This window comes from Schistocerca serialis, chromosome 4, assembly GCF_023864345.2.
Source record: "Schistocerca serialis cubense isolate TAMUIC-IGC-003099 chromosome 4, iqSchSeri2.2, whole genome shotgun sequence".
Lineage (NCBI taxonomy): Eukaryota > Metazoa > Arthropoda > Insecta > Orthoptera > Acrididae > Schistocerca > Schistocerca serialis.
Window position 1 is genome coordinate 273,263,012 of NC_064641.1, and position 23,207 is coordinate 273,286,218.

The 23,207-nt window shown below is 43.7% G+C and overlaps 1 protein-coding gene across 5 annotated transcripts in view; it reads right to left on the reverse strand.

The window, feature by feature from the left end:
- Window positions 1-23,207, reverse strand: part of LOC126473831 (ATP-dependent translocase ABCB1-like) — a 272,239-nt gene that overhangs the window by 68,788 nt on the left and 180,244 nt on the right. For all 5 annotated transcript variants that reach the window (XM_050101157.1, XM_050101153.1, XM_050101154.1 and 2 more), the window contains 2 exons: window positions 20,985-21,155; window positions 11,728-11,923 (listed from right to left, as the gene is read on the reverse strand). In XM_050101157.1, the coding sequence (XP_049957114.1) occupies window positions 11,728-11,923; window positions 20,985-21,155 (367 nt within the window). The remainder of the gene's footprint in view (window positions 1-11,727; window positions 11,924-20,984; window positions 21,156-23,207) is intronic.

Consider the following 23,207-nt stretch of genomic DNA (forward strand, 5'->3'; position numbering starts at 1 on the left):
TGTTTCATTTAATGTTACATTGCTGTGCTTCTGTAAATGTGTTTGATTGAATAGATAACACAAAATTGTATACTCCTTTCTTTGTACAAACTTTGACGTCATGTTTTGGTTCAATGCAAAGTAGTATACCTGCAGTTTAAATGCTTTGTCCCATTTGGAGGGAACAAAACTTACTGTATATAATTGTAATTTTGTGTGAATAATTTTTTGTAGAGATGTCAATATGTGTAAATGTTTTGTTTTATTTAATGCATTTGGTTGCTGTTATGTAAACTGCTGATCCTCACTTAGGGCTCTTAGTTATTCTGTATGTAAATGTTGTTGTGGTTCCCCTCGGGAATGGAACTGTGTAGCGTGCACAAAGTGTGGCTGGCCTGTGTAGAAAAGGGGGAACTGATAGTCAGTCGGGGACGAGATACGAGTTGGGGACAAGCTACGAATCCGTGCACTGCCATGTAAAAGATGCATATTGTGCTGATTTCGAGAGAGACTTTTCCTGCTTCTTTCTAAGGCCTCGGATGGATGGATAAATAGCTGGAACTATTCCGGAATTTGTGTCTATCATCGCCACCAAGAAATGACAGAGTCCAGCAATTCTGTCTGCGAATCCACCTACCAACGTGCAGTTGCCACCACATTGCGCAATCATTGCATCGTAATGCTATAATGATGTACAGTGAAGGATCAGCTTAATGGAAGTGTTATTGTGCTCAAATATAAGGTAATTTATATCTGAATTTATATACCTACCTTGTTTTTTCTCTTTATCGTAACACCTCTCAGGTTCCTCCCCGTTTGAATTAAAGTGATATCCGAGTGTCCTTACTAAAAGAAATTAAAGCCTAGAGTTTTGCTAATTAACGCCTCTTGAAGTTAGTAGAAAGAAAGTTAAAGTTAATGTGGCAAGAGAGTGAGGAGTGAGTTAAACTAAATGTTATTTGCTGAAAATAATTTTCCTATTAAAACTGCTATTTAAAGTGCTGTTGCTAACTTCAAAATTAAAAGTTCTTAAGATTGAGGCTTATAAAGCAAATGATCACATTGTTGTCTGTAGTAAATTCTAAAAGGTGAGTCAGTTTCTTGCAATTTGGTCAGTATTGTGTTTCGCTGTATAAAAGTGAGAAAGCTGCAGTTGTGAAACATTATATACTCATGTTTGCTAAGTGTTTGTGTATCTTGTGTATTAGAAGTGCATATTAATAGTAATGTTATAAAGACCATTCACTTTATGTAAGCCTGAAAGTAATAGGGTGTTTCGGTATCTCTTATAATTTTGCAAATAGTTTGTGCTGCTCCAGTTGTTAGCTTCAATCTTAAAACATATGTGTGTCAGAGTTCATTGCACTCGCGTGTGGCCAAGTCTAGGTTGTGTTTGTCCGTTATAGTTACTTATACCTACTTTGTTAAACGAGAATGTTAATCATTCTCTTGCCTAGTTAGGCTGTCGACCGTTTTCTTTATACGTTAAACAGTGCAGATAGGCAAAAATCTTGTTTGTTGCCATTCGAATATTTACGTAATTCTGACTTTCATTTCCGATAAGCCACCTCAGTTAGGTACAACACGGTCAACATAATAAAATTCCTCTCAGAGGGTAACACTGCTCTGTTGCTTTGTGCCATAGTTGCTTTTACAAAATAGTTTCATGTCACAACCTGTTTCTAGCATTGAGGTTATGGTACAGTAGGAGGAGACGGGAGTGTTATAAGTTGATAGGGGCATATCACAGAACTACTGAAGCGCCTAAACACGTCCGTATTTGCAGTAAGAATTGTATCAGATGTAGAAAAATAAATATAAAAAACATGCACACTTTCTTTACTTTCATTCTATTGCGTCATGTGGGATCATATTTTGGGGTACTTCGTCAAACAGAGAAAAGTTTTCGTGGCCAAAAGGGTGTAAGAGAAAAAGTTTTTGGAGTTCAAAAGCGTGTAACAATACTCATTTAGGTGTAAATTGAAGAGTATCACGAAGCAACCAGTTCAAGGAATTGGGTATTCTAAGCACTGGGAATAAGAACAATGTACAGAAAGACCTACAATCACCTACCTTGATAAAAAAGGAATCCAATATTCAGGAACCCAGATTTTACATAAATTGCCAGCACCATTAAAAACTTGATTTCAGATAAAGCACAGTTTCAACAGAGTTTGGAAGACTTTTTGGTAGGCAACTCCTTCTATTCTTAGATGAAATATCTTAACAGAGACTGTTAGACCAGCTTAAGTAAAAATTTCAGTTAGATTTCAGTTTTTATAGCACTTGGTCACCATCGTCTAGATTAGGTATTTTGTGCATGATAAACTTATTGAAAGTACATAAATATATTTCATTCTGACAGCGTATTACTTCTGTAAATATTAGCAGTGACAGTGTGCTGTAATGTATTCACGTATTCTGACAAGCTCAAGGGAAGTGAGTATTATATCTAAATGTTCTATGATTTTTATGTTGAACTTTCTAACATGTTCCACCCGCGAGAATCATCTCATTTTTAGGTCTATGGAATGAAAGCGGTATCTAATGTAATCTTACAGTGAAGAGGGAAATAAATGATACAGTCATTTCTGAAACGATTTTACTCCAAAATCATACGTTTTCAATAACTAAGGAATGCATTCTGCTGGTGAGTATATGAAATATAACATGATGGGTTTTCCGATATTTAAAGAACAGAATGAAATGGATATTTAGCCATTGCTGTAGTCACTAAGTTTTGCAATCTCTTTGAAAAAAAAGTCCAAAATCTTATAATAAGGTCATTTACTTGAGGAAGTAATCTGTAAACATAACCAAGTTACGTTTTTAGTATTGTTTTAAGTTGTTTCCTTTTTACTTATACATTTTCGAGGTATTGTAACTCCAAATGGACAAGATACAGTGGTGATGAGAGATGGTCTATGACAATGACAACGAGGAAGAGAGAGATGGTGACAGTGTGAAGAGACAGCAGCAGTGGGAAGGAATGAATGAGACAGTAGCAGTAAGAGAGAGCGAGAGGGAGACACCGACAGGAGAGAGTAGTAACAGGACAGAAAAAATGAAACTGTTTCTGTGAGACAGGGGACAGTGACAAAGATACGTACAAAATGGTTTCACTGATCATCACCAGCAAGAGCACTGTTACATACAGGCCGTTTCATCGAATCATCTTGAAAATACGTATATTCATGTGCAATACAATCAAGTAAACGTTGTATGGCTTGTATTTTGTTACTGTTAAAAGTCACTGGTCCATTGTAAGGCTTTTCAAAATTAAAATCGACAGACACTCCCGAAAATAAAACATTCTTGGTACTTCCAGTACGTTCCAACTCTATAGGCTTACCTGGCGTCATTTTACATTGCACAACACTGTTCATAAATAACAGCAGTTGAACTACATAACGCATAGCGCATTAAGCGTTCAATAGATGGCATGCGAAGATTACCACTATTGAAAGGGCGTTTTTCCATGAGTAAAGCCCTTTGAAAAAATGACGTCGCTGTAACGAAATGGCAAAAATACTTTTACATTGTGTGGAATACATGCAGAAAGACGTATCTACGTGTACAGAATACAGTAACGTTCTTAACTCGTTTTATCAAAATTTGCGATAAGGCCCTTTCAGAAATGAGTGTATCAAATGTCAGATAACTACGTAAAAGCAGAAGAGATTAATTAAACTACTTGAAGTTTTCTCCAGAAGCGGACTAAGAATCCTTAAGGACAAATTAAACTGTTTTTCGATATCTCCTTCAAATTTGGTGGGAATAATTCTGCATAACTTCAACTATAAACGGAGAATTTGTGTCGGTTTCTGTTGAGCTGTGAGTTTAATGAGGCGAAGTATTGCTAACACTAGCGGAAAAATGCTGCTATTGGGGCACAAAAAAGGCTAATTGCTTCTGTTTAGAAGACTATGACTGAAAAGTGATAAGCTGCCTCATTCTACCTTCCTCAGCATCTTTAAAAATTTTCAAAAAAATTTTGGGTGCGAACATACACGCGCTTTTAATGCTGAGAGAGAAGCAGACATTGGCAGTGGGAAATGACGGAAAATTAATAAATGGACGGTGGTTGTGATATGGAAAGGGCGAAGGAGACAATGGGAATGTGAGAGAAAGAGCGGGACACAGTGTAGTTGACAGTCACAGGACAGTGCTAGGAAAACAGTGAAGGTGACAGTGCCAGTGTGCGATGAATAAAGAGAAGAAGAATGTGCAAATGGACAAGATACAGTGGTGATGAGAGATGGTCTATGACAATGACAACGAGGAAGAGAGAGATGGTAACAGTGTGAAAAGACAGCAGCAGTGGGAAGGAATGAATGAGACAGTAGCAGTAAAAGAGAGCGAGAGGGAGACACCGACAGGAGACAGTAGTAACAGGACAGAACGAATGAAACTGTTTCTGTGAGACAGGGGACAGTGAGATAGAGATACAAAGAGATAATGACAATGAGATGGGTTGAATGACTGAGTCGGTAAGGGCAGGTGGATGTGGATGTGGATGTGAATGAGCAACTTGTAGCGATGAACTAGTGGATGTAAGCTTGTTACGGTTAGGGGAGCTTGTGGGCGTGAGTTACGAGATGTATTTTAAAAAGGAACCCTAATATGTTCGCAAGTCAAAGTTTTTGGGAAAATTTTTAAAGGTGCTGAGGAATGTAGAATGAGGTAACTGGTAACCCACTTTTCAGTCAAAGTCTTTTAAACAGGAGCATATTCGCCTTTTTTGGGCTCCGAGAGGAACATTTTTCCACTGGTTTTCTTCGTTTCTCTATCACAGCAGGGCACTTTACTCAAATAAAAAGAAATGTTTAGGCAGTAAAATTTGGTAGGTAATGTGAAATCCAAACAATGCAAAACTAATTTTAGGCCTCAGACCGGATTTTATGTTCACAAAAATGTTATATGTGGTTCAGTAATACAACATGGGGTTCCCACAGCCCTTCTGATGATAATGGAGACACTTTACAGCATTTTTCTTAGCGATAAGTCACTTCATAAATTACTTTTTCGTTTCATACCAGGTTTTTCGTGTGCATGTATGGTAAGTTTGAACCTCTGAATCTCGGAAATGGATCAAGATGTCAAGAAAAATTCCAAGATTGTTCGAGATTGGAATCTAAGGAATATGTCGTAAAAATTTCAGCCGTTTGCTGTGCATAGCAGAAGGCGCTGCACCGTTTCGGTACCCAAAAACTATGTTTTTCGGTGTTTCTCAGGAACCGCACATGAACTAAATGGTACCTCCATACGCCCCTTAAAGCTCACCGTAGACCACATACAATGCAAAAATAACCAACGGATTTACTCCGTTTGCTGAAGCTGGAGGAAGTGTGTGACATTCAATGTTGACCCTTGCTGTAGGATAACGGCCTCGCCATAGTGGTAACATCGGTTCCCGTCAGATCATGGAAGCGCTTTCGCTCTTGGCTAGCACTTGGATGGGTCACCGTCCAGGTCCGCCTACTGTTGTTGGTAAGCGAGGTGCACTCAGCCCTTGTGAGGCCTATTGAGGAGCTACTTGATTGAGAAGTAGCGCCACCAGTCACAAAAACTGACAACGGCCGGGAGAACGGTGTGTTGACCAAATGGTTCAAATGGTTCTGAGCATTATGGGACTTAACTTTTGAGGTCATCAGTCCCCTAGAACTTAGAACTACTTAAACCTAACTAACCTTATGACATCACACACATCTATGCCCGAGGCAGGATTCGAACCTGCGACCGTAGCGGTCGCGTGGTCCCAGAACCACTCGGCCACTCTGGCTGGCCGGTGTGTTCACCAAATGCCCCTCCGTATCCGCATCGGGTGACGCATAATGGCTGAGGATGAGACGGCGGCCGGTCGGTCCCGCTGGACCTTCACGGCCTGTGCGGACGATGTGTAGGATAATTACAGTAAGAAGTCCCTTCTGTAAGATATACAAATGGTCCACAGCCCAAGGGCTTTCCCAAAACTTGAATCTACCTTTCTGTCTTAAATAGAACCCCAGGTATGAGCCCTGTATGTGCTGTCGCATGTTTACCGATAAAATCACGAATAATCATATACGTCAACAGATGGATCTGTTGTTAATCGAAATACTTTCTAAAACACAGTGACTTTTCAGTGTGCCGATTTGAATGGTTATATATAGCCATGTTAAGTACAATTAATTGAAGTTAATTATATTGAATAATATCATGTAAGCAGACTAGCCACGGTGTAGCATTGTACACTGTTTACGTAAACTGATCACAAAAACTTCATTGAGGCAAAAAAATTATTTCGCTCTATGAGCGTTGCGGATGGCTCTGCTTTAATTTGGCGTATTTGGAATGCAGTGAGTAAGTTAAAAAATGAAAGAGTGATTGAACATACGGAGGAATCTAAATATCTCTTATGGACAATGATGTTTACGTGTACGTCTTGTATAAGTCGCCTTCTTTGCCAGTATTATTGTCTACCAAAAGGACTGAAATGGAAATGGGAAGTGCAGCGCCATGAGCACCTGAACTGAACGCTACCAAAGTCAGAATTGCCCGTCAAATGGGAAATATTGACTAAAATGTCAACCTTATGTGAGCTCAGTACGGAAGAAAGTCATTCTACAGGTGGAAGAATGGGATGAGTGCGTTGCCTACTGAGTGTTCGTAACATGATTGGGATTTTAGGGTAGAGATTACAAGACAGCATGCATAGCTCATCGCCTTCTTTCGGGCTCTGAGCGGCCGAATCACTGGCATGAGGGATTGGAAGCAGATTCTGATAGTTCGCACAGATAACTGACTGCAGTAGAACGATCACAGAACGAGTAGCGAGGAGATGAACTCAGGGCAACTGTGTGGCAAGAAGAGTAATCGCGTGTCCTTCAAGAAGATCGTAGGATTGTTCAGCTGGCTCTGACGAACATTCATTTGTATAATAACAGCTGGAACCTCTCACAGGGAGAGCGTCGCCGCGAACGTCATAAACAGTGTACTGGAAGCTGGGTTGAGATCTCGCGTTCTAGTGCGTCGTTTACTTTATCGCGAACACCGGTGACTTGGGTGGTGTAGAACCAGAGTCCGATCGGACTTCGAGTGAGATTCTGTGGTGTTCACCGAAGAGTCTCGCTTCTGTTTGTGAGTGTGATATCGACACCAATGTATCCTCAAACGATTTAGAAAAAGTTTCTCTTATTACTGCGATGTTATTGTGGGGAGCTCTTAGATAGATCTGGTAACTGTTGAAGGCATACTGAATGCTCCTCAACACGTGGCAAAAATGATACACCCTGTTATCATACCCTCCACAACCAGGGCACCAGAGTGTACATTCCGGCAGGATAATGCAATACTCTATGCTCCAGTCCACACTACAAACCCCTTGAGCAATCTACAGTTCCTAATCTGCTCTGATCTGTCACCTGCAGACCACGTCTGGGATGCGATAGTAAGACGTATACTTTTATATCAATCTCCAGCCAGCAATCTTCATCAATAGAGACGTATATTACAGGCATGGCGAGAAATTCCTCAATATACCATTCGTAGGCTGTTTCCTTCCACGAATAAATGACCGTATTCGTGCCCCTCGTGCTTCACACCTTGTACTGATGCTTGCGACGGATGACAGTTTCAAATGGAGTGCAAATTTAATTATTTAATACCTGTTATACGATGAACATTTTCAGAAAGTTCGATGAATATCGGAAAGGTGCTTCAAGTTATAACACTTTCCATTCTTGTCATTATATTTCACCTACAAGGAGAATTCAGAGACCACCTTCCCCACAAAGCTGCAGCTGGGAGGACCGCATCCTACACAATTGCGAAGTGGATCACCAAACTCTAGCTGACTGAGACTGTTTCAGACAGGTTCAGGCACCTTCTAAGGTCACCCGTTAAGAGTGTTTAGCGTTCCGTCGGTCAAGAGGTCTTTACAGACGAAGCACATATTAGGGTCATCCTCGCACAAACGAAAAAATGGCTGACATCGAAACAGGTGTCTAAGGAATAGAAAAGCAACTGAAATCACTCAACAGAAAAAAGTCCACTTGACCTGACGGGACACCAATTCGATTCTACACAGAGTACGCGAAAGAACTTGCCCCCCTTCTAACAGCCGTGTAGCGCAAGTCCCTAGAGGAACGGAAGGTTCAAATGATTGGAAAAGAGCCCGGTAGTTCCAGTTTTCAAGAAGGGTCGTCGAGCAGATGGGCAAAACTATAGGCTTACATCTCTGACATCGATCTGTTGTAGAATTTTAGAACATGTTTTTTGCTCGCGTATCATGTAATTTCTGGAAACCCAGAAACTACTCCGTAGGAATCAACATGGATTCCGGAAACAGCGATCGTGTGAGACCCAACTCGCTTTATTTGTCCATGAGACCCAGAAAATATACAGGCTCACAGGTAGATGCCATTTTCCTTGACTTCCGGAAGGCGTTAGATACAGTTTCGCTCTGTCGCCTGATAAACAAAGTAAGAGCCTACGGAATATTAGACCAGCTGTGGGGCTGGATTGAAGAGTTTTTAGCAAACAGAACACAGCATGTTGTTCTCAATGGAGTGACGTCTACAGACGTTAAAGTAACCGCTGGCGTGCCACAGGGGAGTGTTATGGGACCATTGCTTTTCACAATATATATAAATGACCTAGTAGATAGTGTCGGAAGTTCCATGCGGCTTTTCGCGGATGATGCTGTAGTATACAGAGAAGTTGCAGCATTAGAAAATTGTAGCGAAATGCAGGAATATCTGCAGCGGATAGGCACTTGATGCAGGGAGTGGCAACTGACCCTTAACATAGACAAATGTAATGTATTGCGAATACATAGAAAGAAGGATCCTTTATTGTATGATTATATGATAGCGGTACGAACATTTGTAGCAGTTGCTTCTGTAAAATATCTGGGAGTATGCGTGCGGAACGATTTGAAGTGGAATGATCATATAAAATTAATTGTTGGTAAGGCGGGTACCAGGTTGAGACTCTTTGGGAGAGTCCTTAGAAAATGTAGTCCATCAACAAAGGAGGTGGCTTACAAAACACTCATTCGACCTATACTTGAGTATTGCTCATCAGTGTAGGATCCGTACCAGGTCTGGTTGATAGAGGAGATAGAGAAGATCCAAAGAAGAGCGGAGCGTCCCCATCCAGGGTTATTTGGTATGCGTGATAGCGTTACGGAGATGTTTAGCAAACTCAAGTGGCAGACCAGACTGCGAGAGAGGCGCTCTGCATCGCGGTATAGCTTGCTGTCCAGGTTTCGAGAGGGTGCGTTTCTGGATGAGGTATCGAATATATTGTTTCCTCCAACTTATACCTCCAGTGGTAATCACGAATGTAAAATTAAAGAGATTCGAGCGCGCACGGAGGCTTTCCGGCAGTCGTTCTTCCCGCGAACCATACGCGACTGGAACAGGAAAGGGAGGTAATGACAAATGGTTCAAATGGCACTGAGCACTATGGGACTCAACTGCTGAGGTCATTAGTCCCCTAGAACTTAGAACTAGTTAAACATAACTAACCTAAGGACATCACAAACATCCATGCCCGAGGCAGGATTCGAACCTGCGACCGTAGCGGAGGTAATGACAGTGGCACGTAAAGTTCCCCCCGCCACACACTGTTGGGTGGCTTGCGGAGTATAAATGTAGATGTAGATGTAGATGAAAACAAACGAGCTACAGGTTGTAAAATGAAAACGGCTGAAGGAATCGTAATGCCATTGCTTACGGAAAAAGATGTGTAGAGGCGCACATCCACGTGACGTCAGAGAGAGAGCACGTTAACGCTTCAAATGATCATCGCAGTCAGTAGGGCTGTAAACAGAGAAATAGAGGCTTTAAAAGAAGGTCAAAGGGATGAAAAGTCTTTCTTTATATCGGAATGAGTGCGTAGAACGGAAACTGATCAAAGAATGGCAGAGGTGTACACAGAGCACTGCATGGCTGTTGCGATGACGACGCTCGCTCAGTCCTACCTCTGGGGGACTGGCTGCACCGTTAACTCGTTGATCTCGAATAATGAGGGCATCCCACTTGCTGGAAAATGGTATCGGTAATGAAGTGTGGTGTTCCAGATTGTGATGCAACGGCCAATGACATCCGTCCTTCCTTGAATCGCCTGTGCCAATCCTTGATCCTTGCAACGACTTCAGTGCTCTTCGTACACTTGTGCTATTCTTCGATAAATTTCCATTCTCCGCACTCCTTCCACTGCCACAAAACGCAATACACCAGTTTGCTCTTCTATTGGAGCCTCCATTTCTTTGTTTCCGGGACAAGGAAACGAAGTGGCAATCGGATATTTAATTTTTTTTTTGTATTAATGGTATTATGTGAAGTTCATAACTGAAATATCTGTCACATCAAGCAGTCAATGCAACTCTAAAGAAATTCTCAGGAAAATTGAATTTGAAGGTTCCTGAGGAACTTTAATTCACTAAAATTGAGGTGAGTTTCACAACAGGCTGCGTCTATCACTCGGTAGCGTCGGAGACTGTTAATTGGGTACTGAAACGATCGCTAGTTTCAATATTGGTATGGGTTTTCCTTTCGTTATAACTTTTTTGGTTAAGTTCGAATACCTACAAAATTTAAATATAAAATCCATCAAATATACCTAATTAAAAAATAATAATCAACGTTGAAATAAAAAATGCGTGTCTTCTTTTTTCTAATTGTAAATATAAATTCTTAACTAACGATGTAAAATAACAAGTTGTTAATAAAGATTGCTTTAACTAAAGGAAAACATTACAAATGTATTAAATATCTTTTATAAAATGTCTATAATAAAGAATTATATTTCCAATGAAAACTGAAGTTTTGCATGCGATACGTAATAAGAAGCAAGAAGATGTGCATTTTTCATAAAATATGTTTACTAGGTATGTGTTAATTAGCATACATTTGATGACTTTTACACTTAAGTAATGTATATACTCAAGAAAAACACCACATCGATATGCGAACCAGCGATCCACTGATTACCTGATCACCAGTCTCCTACGCTACCGAGTGAGCCGCACAGCCAGTCATGAAAAATTGCCTTTAGTTTAGTGAATTACAGTCCCTCGGAAAATTTCCAAGTCGATTTTCTGGAAAACTTTTAAAGCTTGCATGGAACTACTTTGGGTGACTGATATGTGTTCTGAACTTCACGTACCGTAAATATAATTTTTTTTTTAATAAGTCCGATTGCTGGATGGTCTCCTCGTGATTGCAGCGGATGATGGACGCATACACGTGCTCGTTCTGTCGTCGCATTGGTGTCCGCATATGTCCCACTAACAGTGAATTTGGGGACCCAGCGCTTTTATATGGACCACAACTGTTTCTGCAGGCGTTACATTACGAACCCTTCGGTGGTTTACATGCTAAAGCCTCCGCCTAATTTGAATATCCCGAATGGGGAGGAAATCGCCTTTTCTTTTTCAAAGGAAGGGTATTGTACTTGCGATTACAACACGAAAAACCTAAATCTGGAGAGCCTGATATAGAACTGAGCCCCAGTCTTCTCGCATGAAAGTACAGTATTTCAGCCATACCGCATTCGACGGAATTACCCCGAGGAAAATCATGAAATACAAACAAAATAAATGGTGTCTGCATGAATGCTGTGCAAGTAAACACTCGTCGAAAAGGGCTTCTACACGAGCATGGATTCGGTGAATGGGTACTTAGACGTCAGTATTGTCTTCTTATACGAGGAATTTGTTTTACTTCTTTAGTGTTATTGCTATGGAGCGCTGGAACTTACCCTTCTGTTCCGGGGCCATGAGGTCTGCGGACAGCTGAGCCGTGACGAGCGTGTGGTAGTGTCCCTGCAGCGTCATCAGCTGGTCGTGGCTGCCCTGCTCGACCACGTTGCCTCCCGCCACCACCACGATCCTGTCTGCGTTCCGCACCGTCGACAGCCGATGAGCCACGATGATGGTCGTGCGACCCAAGCTGGCCTGCATAGTTATAGCATAACCGTGTCCATTGTTTCTGAAGCCTTCACAATGCGTTACATGCACTTACACGCTACATCGAAACTCAAAAGCAGTTGTTGTTGCTCATGTTCAGTTCATGAGACGGGTGACGCGGGGGGGGGGGGGGGGGGATGGTTCAGTAGCTGCTGTTGGAGCATTGGAGGGGCGGTGAGGCAGTAGTGACGGATACTTTAGTTATAGTTTGAGCAAAATAATTCTACGAGGGGCGTTCAGAAAGTAAGCTCCGATCGGTCGCGAAATGGAAACGACTATGAAAATCCGATAAAGCTTTGCACAGATGTGTTGGGTAGTGTCTCTAGTATAACCCCAGTTAGCATCACGTCGCTCTTCTCATTTCTGAGCTCGCAGTAAGTGCGTAAAGATGTCTAGAAAATAGTGTCTGCCGCCAAGTACGAGGGCCTGGTGAGAAATTTCGCCTGAAGCTATGCAGCTAACATTACATAACTGTCGTGCTGTTTCGTCTTCACGACAATTCTCAGCCGCATTCTGCAGGGGCAATGAAGATGCTCCTGCATCGTTTTCAAATGGAAATGTTAGATTACCCACAATACAGTCCGCAATTGTCTCCCCCTGAGTTTCATCTCTGGTCACATGAACCGCTGTCTTTGAAGACAACATTTTGACACAGACAACGAGGTGTAGGCCAGCGTGGAGAATTGGTGGAAAGCACTGGCGGCTGCCTTCTATGATGAGGCTATTGAAAAGTTGGTACAACGCTATGACAAAAGTCTAAGTCAGAACGGCGACTACGTAGAGAAGTAGCTGAAAGGTGTAGCTAATTGTTACAAGTAAAACATTTCTGATGTTCACTGTGGTTTCAATTTGGCAATCAATCGGAGCTTACTTTCTGAACAGGCCTCGTACTACTGATAAGTGTAAGAGAAAAAAGCGGTGTTGCTACCTAGTATGCAGTGTGCCAAGTGCTCATACGATCGATACCAATAATTCCTTGTTCGGTTCTCCCCTATTCGCTTTGTATAAAATCCCTGTCCGGCAACGATCTGCCCGTACCTGCAAAATTGGCAACACAAGCTTCAGTTTGATGTACTACCGCCGCTTAGGCCATAGGCGATAAGAAGCTTCAGTTTAGCGGCTGCCGATGTATTTGAATCTTCTACAGAATGTAATTCCTAGTATCAACGTGGTCACGCAAAGTCATAGAAGTGCCCGAAGCTCGTAAATTGTATCACCGAACGCTGTTGCATATGAATAAAAGCAGTAAATACAGACGAAGGTGTCAAGCTTAAGACAGGTAAGAGTGGTGAATTCAGCGCCTTCCCACCACTACTGCCGCTACACGGCATCGCTCCACTCGCTGGACTCTGCCCGATTCGTCGTCTCGCGTTGCTGTACTGCTCGGGACTTTGCCAGCGATGCTCAACTACAGGTCATAGACTCGGAAATACATTCTAAGCAAACTAATAAAAAGAAAGGGAACGACGCACCACGAAGAAATATCCGAAAGGAAATCGGCATATGTAGTGTACACACACAGACAAACAAATGATTACAATTTCAGAAAAACTGGCTAATCTATAGAAGACAAAGAACGTCACAAATCGAGCAGATCAATAAAGCTTTTGTACACCTCTGGCCATTATGCAAGCAGCTATTCGGCTTGGCACTGATTGACAGAGATGTCCTCCTGAGGGATATCGTGCCAAATTCTGTCAGACTGGTGCGTTAGATCGTCAGGATCCGGAGATTGTTGGAGGTCCCCGCCCATAATGTTCCAAACTTTCTCAACAGGGGAGAAATCCAGGACGAGGATGCGTCTGGAAATGCCCCGGACAACAGTGGGACACCAACATGACTGTCGCCCGCTATAAGACACGACTACCAGGAGTGACGGTCTGGAGTGGCAATTCTTTTCATAGCAGGACCCATTTCTTTGTCATCCGTGGCACTCTTACAGCACAGCGATGTATCGACGATATTCAACGTCTTGTTTTGTTTCCCTTCATGCAAGGCATCCTGGGCTTACAGTAAGATAATGCCCGTCCGCATTCCCCAATTGAGAACGTTTGGAGCATTACGAGTAGGGCTCTCCAACCAGCTCGCGATTTTGACGATCTAAGGCACCAATTGGACATAATTTGGCACGATATCCAACAGGAGTAGATCCAAGAACTCTACCAACCAATGCCAAGCCGAATAAATGCTTGGATAAGGGCCAGAGGTGGACGAAAGCGTTATTGACTAGCTCAATTCGTGAAGCCCTTTCTCTTGATTAAATTATCTAATTTTTTTTAAATTGTTGTCACTTTTTGTCTGTTCATGTACATTACATCTACGTATATCCTTCCCATTCGAATAATGCCTTCGTTCTGTACCTTTTTTCTCTTAGAGTGCATTTTGTTTGGATATCTGTGCTGTTGTGACCAATATCGTGTGGAAAAATCTGAGCTTGTTCACTTTATTATCAAGAGATTACTTCCTGTTAAGAGACATACATTCAAAGTCGCCATTCAATGAATTTCTTTTTACGTGAACTGCAAACCGGTCAATTATTGCAAAGTCGTTCTGTACTTCGATTGTCTACCGCCAAGCGTGCTGCATTCTTTGTCTGGCAAAGTGAAGGTAAATCTGTAGTCGAATCTACGGACGCATAGTTGTCTCATCAATCATGTGTTTGCACAACAGAATTCTGTCTTGTCCCTCTGAACGTCAGAGAAAGATCCTGTATGCTGTTTTATAACTCACTGGTTGTTCACGATATTCGGGGCTGGCTTAATTTTCTGGAGTCGTTAGGCCACGTACATCATGAGGATGCTGCCTGTAACGGTGCTATGAAATGATCGTATGGCATTGTTGGCCGGGAGGCCCCATTCGGGGAACTTCGGCCGCCGTATTGCAAGTCCTCTTTAGGTGACGCCACATCGGTGACTTGCGAGTCAATGATGATGAAAGACACACAACACCCAGTCCCCTGCCGGGAATCGAACCTGGGCCCCTTGCGTGGTAGGCGGCAACGCTACCGCTACGCTACGGAGGCGAAAACAGTCCTATTTCACGCTTCGATGGTCACTTCCATGATGTCATGTACAAGAACTTTGGTGAGACTGGGATTAAGCTAGGACAGCTCCTACGTCTACATCTACACTTCTCTGCCGTTCGCACTTACGTACACGGCAGATGGTTCATCGAACCGCTTTCTATTTCTCTACCGTTATACTGTCGACAGTGGGTGGGAAAAACGAACTCTTAAATCTTTTCGTAGGAGCTCTGACCTCTCTTATTTTATTAGGCTGACCATTTCTTCCTATGTAGGTTGGCGTCAATAAAATATACACTCCTGGAAATGGAAAAAAGAACACATTGACACCGGTGTGTCAGACCCACCATACTTGCTCCGGACACTGCGAGAGGGCTGTACAAGCAATGATCACACGCACGGCACAGCGGACACACCAGGAACCGCGGTGTTGGCCGTCGAATGGAGCTAGCTGCGCAGCATTTGTGCACCGCCGCCGTCAGTGTCAGCCAGTTTGTCGTGGCATACGGAGCTCCATCGCAGTCTTTAACACTGGTAGCATGCCGCGACAGAGTGGACGTGAACCGTATGTGCAGTTGACGGACTTTGAGCGAGGGCGTATAGTGGGCATGCGGGAGGCCGGGTGGACGTACCGCCGAATTGCTCAACACGTGGGGCGTGAGGTCTTCACGGTACATCGATGTTGTCGCCAGTGGTCGGCGGAAGGTGCACGTGCCCGTCGACCTGGGACCGGACCGCAGCGACGCACGGATGCACGCCAAGACCGTAGGATCCTACACAGTGCCGTAGGGGACCGCACCGCCACTTCCCAGCAAATTAGGGACACTGTTGGTTCTTATGTATCGGCGAGGACCATTCGCAACCGTCTCCATGAAGCTGGGCTACGGTCCCGCACACCGTTCGGCCGTCTTCCGCTCACGCCCCAACATCGTGCAGCCCGCCTCCAGTCGTGTCGCGACAGGCGTGAATGGAGAGACGAATGGAGACGTGTCGTCTTCAGCGATGAGAGTCGCTTCTGCCTTGGTGCCAATTATGGTCGTATGCGTGTTTGGCACCGTGCAGGTGAGCGCCACAGTCAGGACTGCATACGACCGAGGCACACAGGGCCAACACCCGGCATCATGGTGTGGGGAGCGATCTCCTACACTGGCCGTACACCACTGGTGATCGTCGAGGGGACACTGAATAGTGCACGGTACATCCAAACCGTCATCGAACCCATCGTTCTACCATTCCTAGACCGGCAAGGGAACTTGCTGTTCCAACAGGACAATGCACGTCCGCATGTATCCCGTGCCACCCAACGTGCTCTAGAAGGTGTAAGTCAACTACCCTGGCCACCAAGATCTCCGGATCTGTCCCCCATTGAGCATGTTTGGGACTGGATGAAGCGTCGTCTCACGCGGTCTGCACGTCCAGCACGAACGCTGGTCCAACTGAGGCGCCAGGTGGAAATGGCATGGCAAGCCGTTCCACAGGACTACATCCAGCATCTCTACGATCGTCTCCATGGGAGAATAGCAGCCTGCATTGCTGCGAAAGGTGGATATACACTGTACTAGTGCCGACATTGTGCATTCTCTGTTGCCTGTGTCTATGTGCCTGTGGTTCTGTCAGTGTGATCATGTGATGTATCTGACCCCAGGAATGTGTCAATAAAGTTTCCCCTTCCTGGGACAATGAATTCACGGTGTTCTTATTTCAATTTCCAGGAGTGTATTTGCATTCAGAAGAGAAAGTTGGTGACTGAAATTTCGCGAAAAGTTATCAGCGCAAAGAAAAACGCCTTTGTTTTAGTGATTGCCCACCTTCTTTATCATATCCGTGACATTTTCTCCCCTATTTTGTGATAATACAAAACGATATTTTCTTCTTTCGACTATTTCGATGTTCTCTGTCGATCCTATCTGACAGTATTCCATATCACACAGCAGTACTCTGGCAGAGGACAGACAAGGACAGTGCAGGCATCTTCTTTAGTAGACCCGTTGCACCATCTAAGTGTCCTTCCAATAAAAAAAACTTTGGTTTGACTTCCTCAGAACGTTATCTAAATGATCATTTCAATCTCGGTTGTTCGTAATTGTAATACCTAGGTGTTGGTGGTAAGTTCCTATGGGACCAAACTGCTGAGGTCATCGGTCCCTAGGCTTACACACTACATAATCTAACTTCCTTACGCTGAGGACAACACACATACCTATGCGCGAGAGAGGACTGAGTCTCCGACGGGGGGAGCCGCGCGAACCGTGGCAAGGCGACCTCAGACTGCGCGGCTGCCTAGCCTGGCCAATTCCTAGGTCTTTAGTTGAACCAACAGCCTTCAGATTTGTGTAATTTATCGTGTAACCGAAATATTTCATTTGCAACGCTTTCAGGGCTATAGATGTACTTTCCGTTCCGTCTAGACGTAATATCCACTGTTGAAAGAGAGAATTTTGTTTCATGTTCACGGAACAAATTTCCTATTTCAAATTCTATCTGTGAGATTGGGATATGGCATTCATTACCTATCCAATCTTTTAATATTACTCCGAGTATTATAGGTTGTGTAGAGATTCCTTTGGTGCGGTTCTCATGTGTAATGGAATTGTACTGTTCGGGGGCCACCATTGGACAAACATAATTTGATTGTTGTCGTTGCTTATTGAGAAATGATTGATAACAACTGATTACTGTGAAGTGAAAGTAGTGAGTAGTCACTTATTATTTTTTTTTCTTTATTGGATTTCAATTCCCCTCCCCCCTAGAGGGGGGGGGGGTCGGGCTGGCTGTAGCGTAATATGCTGCTCTACAGCCTACAGAAAAGTTGAAAAAACATAATGAGAATAGAAACAAACAATAAAAACAGGCGATACAACGGTGACATTGTAGAAAACTGTAAAATGGCGGTAAGGTGTGGAGTTTAAAATATAAAAAACACTGCGGTGATAATGCGGATGAAGAAGAAGACAGGCACAATTAAAAAACACGGCGACAGTGTGGTTTCTGTTCGCACAAGATAAAAACACAACTAGCGACAGTATGGCGGCTGTTCACAACACTGACAGGGGACGCACAACATTGAACACTCACTTATAACAGCACTATACAGGTGACACAGCAGCAGATGGGGGGGGGGGGGGGGAGGGGGGAGGACCCGGACCTATGACGAGGAGGAGGTGGGAGGAGAGGAAAAGAAAAAGGGGGAGCCGATAGAGGGAGGAGACATAGAAAACAGGGGGCTGGGCAGACTCGAGAAGGAGTGGGAAATGCAGTGGAGGGGAGAGCCGAAAGGACTCAGGGGCGAGAAAGGAGAGGGTAGGCAGGGAAAAGCAAGATGGAGGAGGGGAAGAGGGAGCCTGGGGAAAGGACAGGGGAAAGGAGGGGGAGGTGAGGATCAGAGTTGATACGAGGGATAAATAGAGGGAGAGAGGGCACCATCCAGGAGGGGAAGTTGACGGAAGCCACCTTGGGAAAGGAGATGAAGGGTGTAGACATGGAGGGTAAAGGGGACACAACAGTGATGGCTTGGCAGAGGGCGGGGTTTGGAGAGGAGAGGAGCCACCAGGGGATGAGAGGGATCAAGGTGGCGGGAGGTGTTAAGTATGCGGATATGTTTGAGGAATAGGATCAGATGGGGGAAAGGAATCAGGTCATAGAGGATCCTCGTGGGGGACAGGAGACGTATATGGAAGGCGAGGCAGAGTGCATGGCGCTTGAGGATCTGGAGGAACTTATAGAATTTAGGGGGGAGTCACTTATTAAACTCGCTCTGTTTATGAACAGTTTACATCTTTTCCGTCAAACAGTGTTTAATCTGAGGACAAGGTACTACATACATTGTGCCTTCAGTGGAATTATTATTTAAGAACGGGTTGCCATTGCAGAAATACACAGTGTGCAAAACTTAAGGACGAAAGTAGCTTTCGCATGGAGCGCCGCTGCCAAGAAACATAGGTCGAAGAAGTTGGACCATACATAGAAAAACCTGCCACTTATAGTACAGCCTCTATAGTTTCATGAAGTTCCGATAGGTGGTGGCGCTATACGTAGCCTCAAATTGGCTTCGAAGCAGAGAGCTGTCATTGAGTTTGTTTTGTTGGAAAATCAGAGCATCGCAGATATTCATAGAAACTTATAGAATGTCTGTGGAGACCTGGCAGTGAACAAATGCACGGTACGTCGTTGGGCGAGGCCTCTGTCATCATTGTAACAAGGTCGTGCAAACCTGTACGACCTTCCGTGTGCCGGCCGGCCGCACACAGCTGTGACTCGTATAACGTGCGGGAATTCTCGTTCGAGGTGAACGACGGATCACAGTCAGACATCTCGCTGCTCAACTAGACGTCCTGTTGATAGTGCTGACAAACTCGTTCACCGGTTGGGGTACTCAAATGCGAGTGTCTGGTGGGTTCCTCGCCGCCTAACAGAAAACTTCCATCTGGCGCAATGAAGGATGCAAGCAGTTCGTGGATGGTGGGGAGGTTATTGACGCAGCAAGACGTTGGCACCGACCTAGACCAGTAGAGTGGTACGATGTGGGCATAAAGACCCTCCCAAAAAGGTAGCGTAAGGCCGTCCCACTGAATGGAGATTCTGTTGAAAAATGGAATTTTATAGCCAAAAGAATAGGGAATAAAATGACCTATTGCAATACTGAACAGAACCAACTTTTTTTCAGAAAAAAAATGTGTTGCATTACTTATTGGACGCCCTCCTATATTTCATGTTCCTGTTATGAAAAAGGCGTTAGCCTTAGAAAGTGAGGTTTCACATCCCCTTTGCCTTTGATCTTTACTAAATGGGAAGTAAAGTCAAAGATCGTGGGTCAAGTTACGGGATGTAACTGCAATATTACACTCGTTCAAATATTCTCTCAGTCTTTGCTTTTTCCCTCCGTTGCTCGATGAAAGCGTTTCCTGCTTCTGAATATTTCAATTAAACCTGGGTCAGATAGCATTAATTATTATGCCGTAAATTCTGTAATTGTAAAGCGTTTATTTATTGCTGTAAGTTACAGAAGGATGAATTAAAAAAAAACAGCACAGGTACGTTTAGGACTAGCGCACTGAGGGTTCCGTACAAACTTAATTATGTATAAAGAAAGTGCAGGCATTCTGGGAATCGAGGATCTCGACGATTTTTGCCAGTTATCGACAAGATATCGGTTTCAGGGATTCCAAGAATGTTTTAATATCAAGTCTGAATCGGATAACGAACGACAAAAGAAATACTTCTATCGTGTGTTATAATTACAAATGAACAATTTTTGGACTTTTCTCTCCACTTGTGCTGTGAAACCTCTCGTCTTACAAAATTTTATTATATTACATCAAGGGGAGTACCTACTACATTTTACTAAGTAAGTTTGCGACTATCAAAATATGTAACATAAATTACCGTATGTTTTGATTACATTGACTTAGACTCTTATCGCTTTTACATCACCAAAGAACTGCAGATCTCAGTAAGTAACGTAAATTTCAACCCGATATGTCTACCCATTCCTGAGAGAATGGGGTCTTAACACACGACCAGATAGTCATACAGTTTTATAGCAAATGAAATAACTGCGTGATAAATTACAAATTAACACTTTTCGGTATTTTTGCTTGGTTGTACTGTGAATCATTGCTTCTTGGTAAATTTCGTGATTCTACGTCAACAGGAAGTACCGGGTAGGTTCGATGACTGAGTTTGCGAGTATTAAAGTATGCGACACAAATGGCAGTATCTTTTGGTTATATTGACTTAGAAGCTTACATTTAACCACCAAGTAACTACAGACCATAATATGTGACATACATTTAAATTTGGTACACCTACCTGTTCCTGAGAAAAAGGGTCTATGATAGTGAGACAGACAGACAGGCAAACAAATGGACAACGAAGTGATCCTATAAGGGTTCTGTTTTTACCAATTGACATATGGAACCCTAAAAAGTCACTGATTCAAAACATTTGGCCGGGATGTCTTGTTTTACGGGCTTGGAAGGACCAAAGACTTCACTGGTGGTAGAGTCCCAGTGTAAGTGGCGCACCTACCTTGTCCAGCGCGGCCTGCACCTTGGCCTCGCTGCCGGTGTCCAGAGCAGAGGTGGCCTCGTCCAGCAGCAGGATCTTGGGGCGGCGCACCAGCGCCCTGGCGATGGCGATGCGCTGCTTCTGGCCGCCCGACAGCTGAGCCCCGCGCTCACCCACCATCGTGTCGTAGCCCTGCACACAGCAGGAGACACGCAGGACATTAACTACACTTCCAGAGAGCTAGCGGATGGCATAATGGTTAAGACACCGCCTCTACGTCGGGAGAAGGCTTCAGACCTTCTTACAGCCTTTCTGATGTAGGTTTTCCATGGTTTTCCTACATTATTTGAGGTAAAAGTAGGATAGCTCCATTGTAACGGATACTGCCTTTCTTTCTTACCGGCCCTTGTTCTATCTGTAGTTGTGCCACGTCTCAAGAGACACTGTCTATTGTTTCTGAAAGTTTTATCCCTCTTCGCTCCATTATGCCAGGAAAAGCTGGAGTAGTAACGATTGCTTTCGAAAATGGGCTTCCATATCAGTAAGTTACTGGATTCATATTTCAGTGGCTGAAATGGAAAGCAGTGGTCAGTCAATTCTTAACATATGCCGACCTGTCCCGCATGCAAGCACCGTCTCATTAGCGACTCGGTTTTCAGGAAAATCTAGCGATGATATTTTGCTTTTTGTTTAGATAATTTACACACAGATGAAAAATTGGTGAACTGGAATGACGAGCAGGTTTTAAATGTGGCTCGAGTGAAATTAGTAGATGATGCTAGAGCATATGTGATGTGTCATGAGAAGTTGCAAAGTGCTCTGTCTTTCCAGGACTTTCAGAAAGAACTGCTGGAGCCTTATAGAAGAAAGAACACATTTAGGTATTATCTGGAACAACTTAAAGGAACACTCAGAGAAAGGAAGAGTCTGTGGGGAGTTTTGTGGAATGCATAAGGAAAATAAACATTAATATGTTCGAACTGACAGATGATGACAACGCCAGTGGGGCTGTTTTGTTGGAAGCAGAGCAAATAGCAGTAGATACGCTTATTCGGAGTCTGCCTGCCGAGATGACACGAAAGTGTGCGTAGGGTTTTCACAAAAATTAAACGTGGCTTTAACAGCTGCAACAGCTTTGGTCAAGATCGATGCAACGACCAAACATACGAAGAATAACGTAGTTTTTAATGCTGAGACCATGTGTTAGCCACGTGGAGTGGTCGCGCGGTTTGAGGCGCTATGTCACGGATTTCGCGGCCCCTCCTGCCGGAGGTTCGAGACCTCCCTCTGGCATGGGTGTGTCTTTTTAGTATTAGTTAGTTTAAGTAAGTCTAGGGACCGATGTCCTCAGCAGTTTGGCCCCTTAGGAAAATTCACACACACACACACACACACACACACACACACACACACACACACACAACACACACACAACCATGTGTTTTAAATGTGGTCAGCTGGGGCACATTCAACATGTATTGCAGAAAGTTGCAATGCAAGAAGTATAAATATGTTGGACACTCTGAACGAAATTGTCATTACAGGTATACAAAAACTTGAGGAAGGAGACTACAGGTTGGATCTTGCACCATAACGTTAAATGAAAGAGGAAGCTGTGGAGCCACAGTGCAGCATTCCCAGTAAATATTTGCACATGGTACCTAAGTGTGGAACCAGTGGCCGACTATTGTTTAACCAACTATGTAGCAGCAAGAGTGTGCAAATTTTTGCTGCATATGGGATTGCAGGTATCTGTAGCCAGTCAGGGCAAGCTTGATATAAGAAATTTGAACCCATCCCATTGTATGCTAAGTGATGTAGGTGGGGGTAGTATTCGCTTACTCGGTTTGGAAGTATTGGATTTCCACAGTGGGGGGGGGGGGGGGATTGGCTTCTGGGATTGCGTGGAAGTTCTCCCTAGCATAGGATTAAGTTATGACGTCTTATTTGAACTTGTTTTCCTGATTGAACATCATGCAGAAGTCGAGCTACAGGAGGACAAAGGAGTGGAGGGGGGGGGAGGGGGAAGGTCGGTGGGGCATTGTTCGATCTCAGTTTTACTGCTGAAAGGACCAGGCACACCCCAGGCTTCAGAGAAGCACTCTGAGCTCCATACTTGATCTCTAAGCTCTTTGAGTCGACTCATGGGATGTTAAGTCCAGAAGGGGAGTAATGGGGAAGACAATCTGGATGGAGTTAGGAGTGGACATGCCAGTTAATACATTGTGTGTGGTTGAGCCCTTG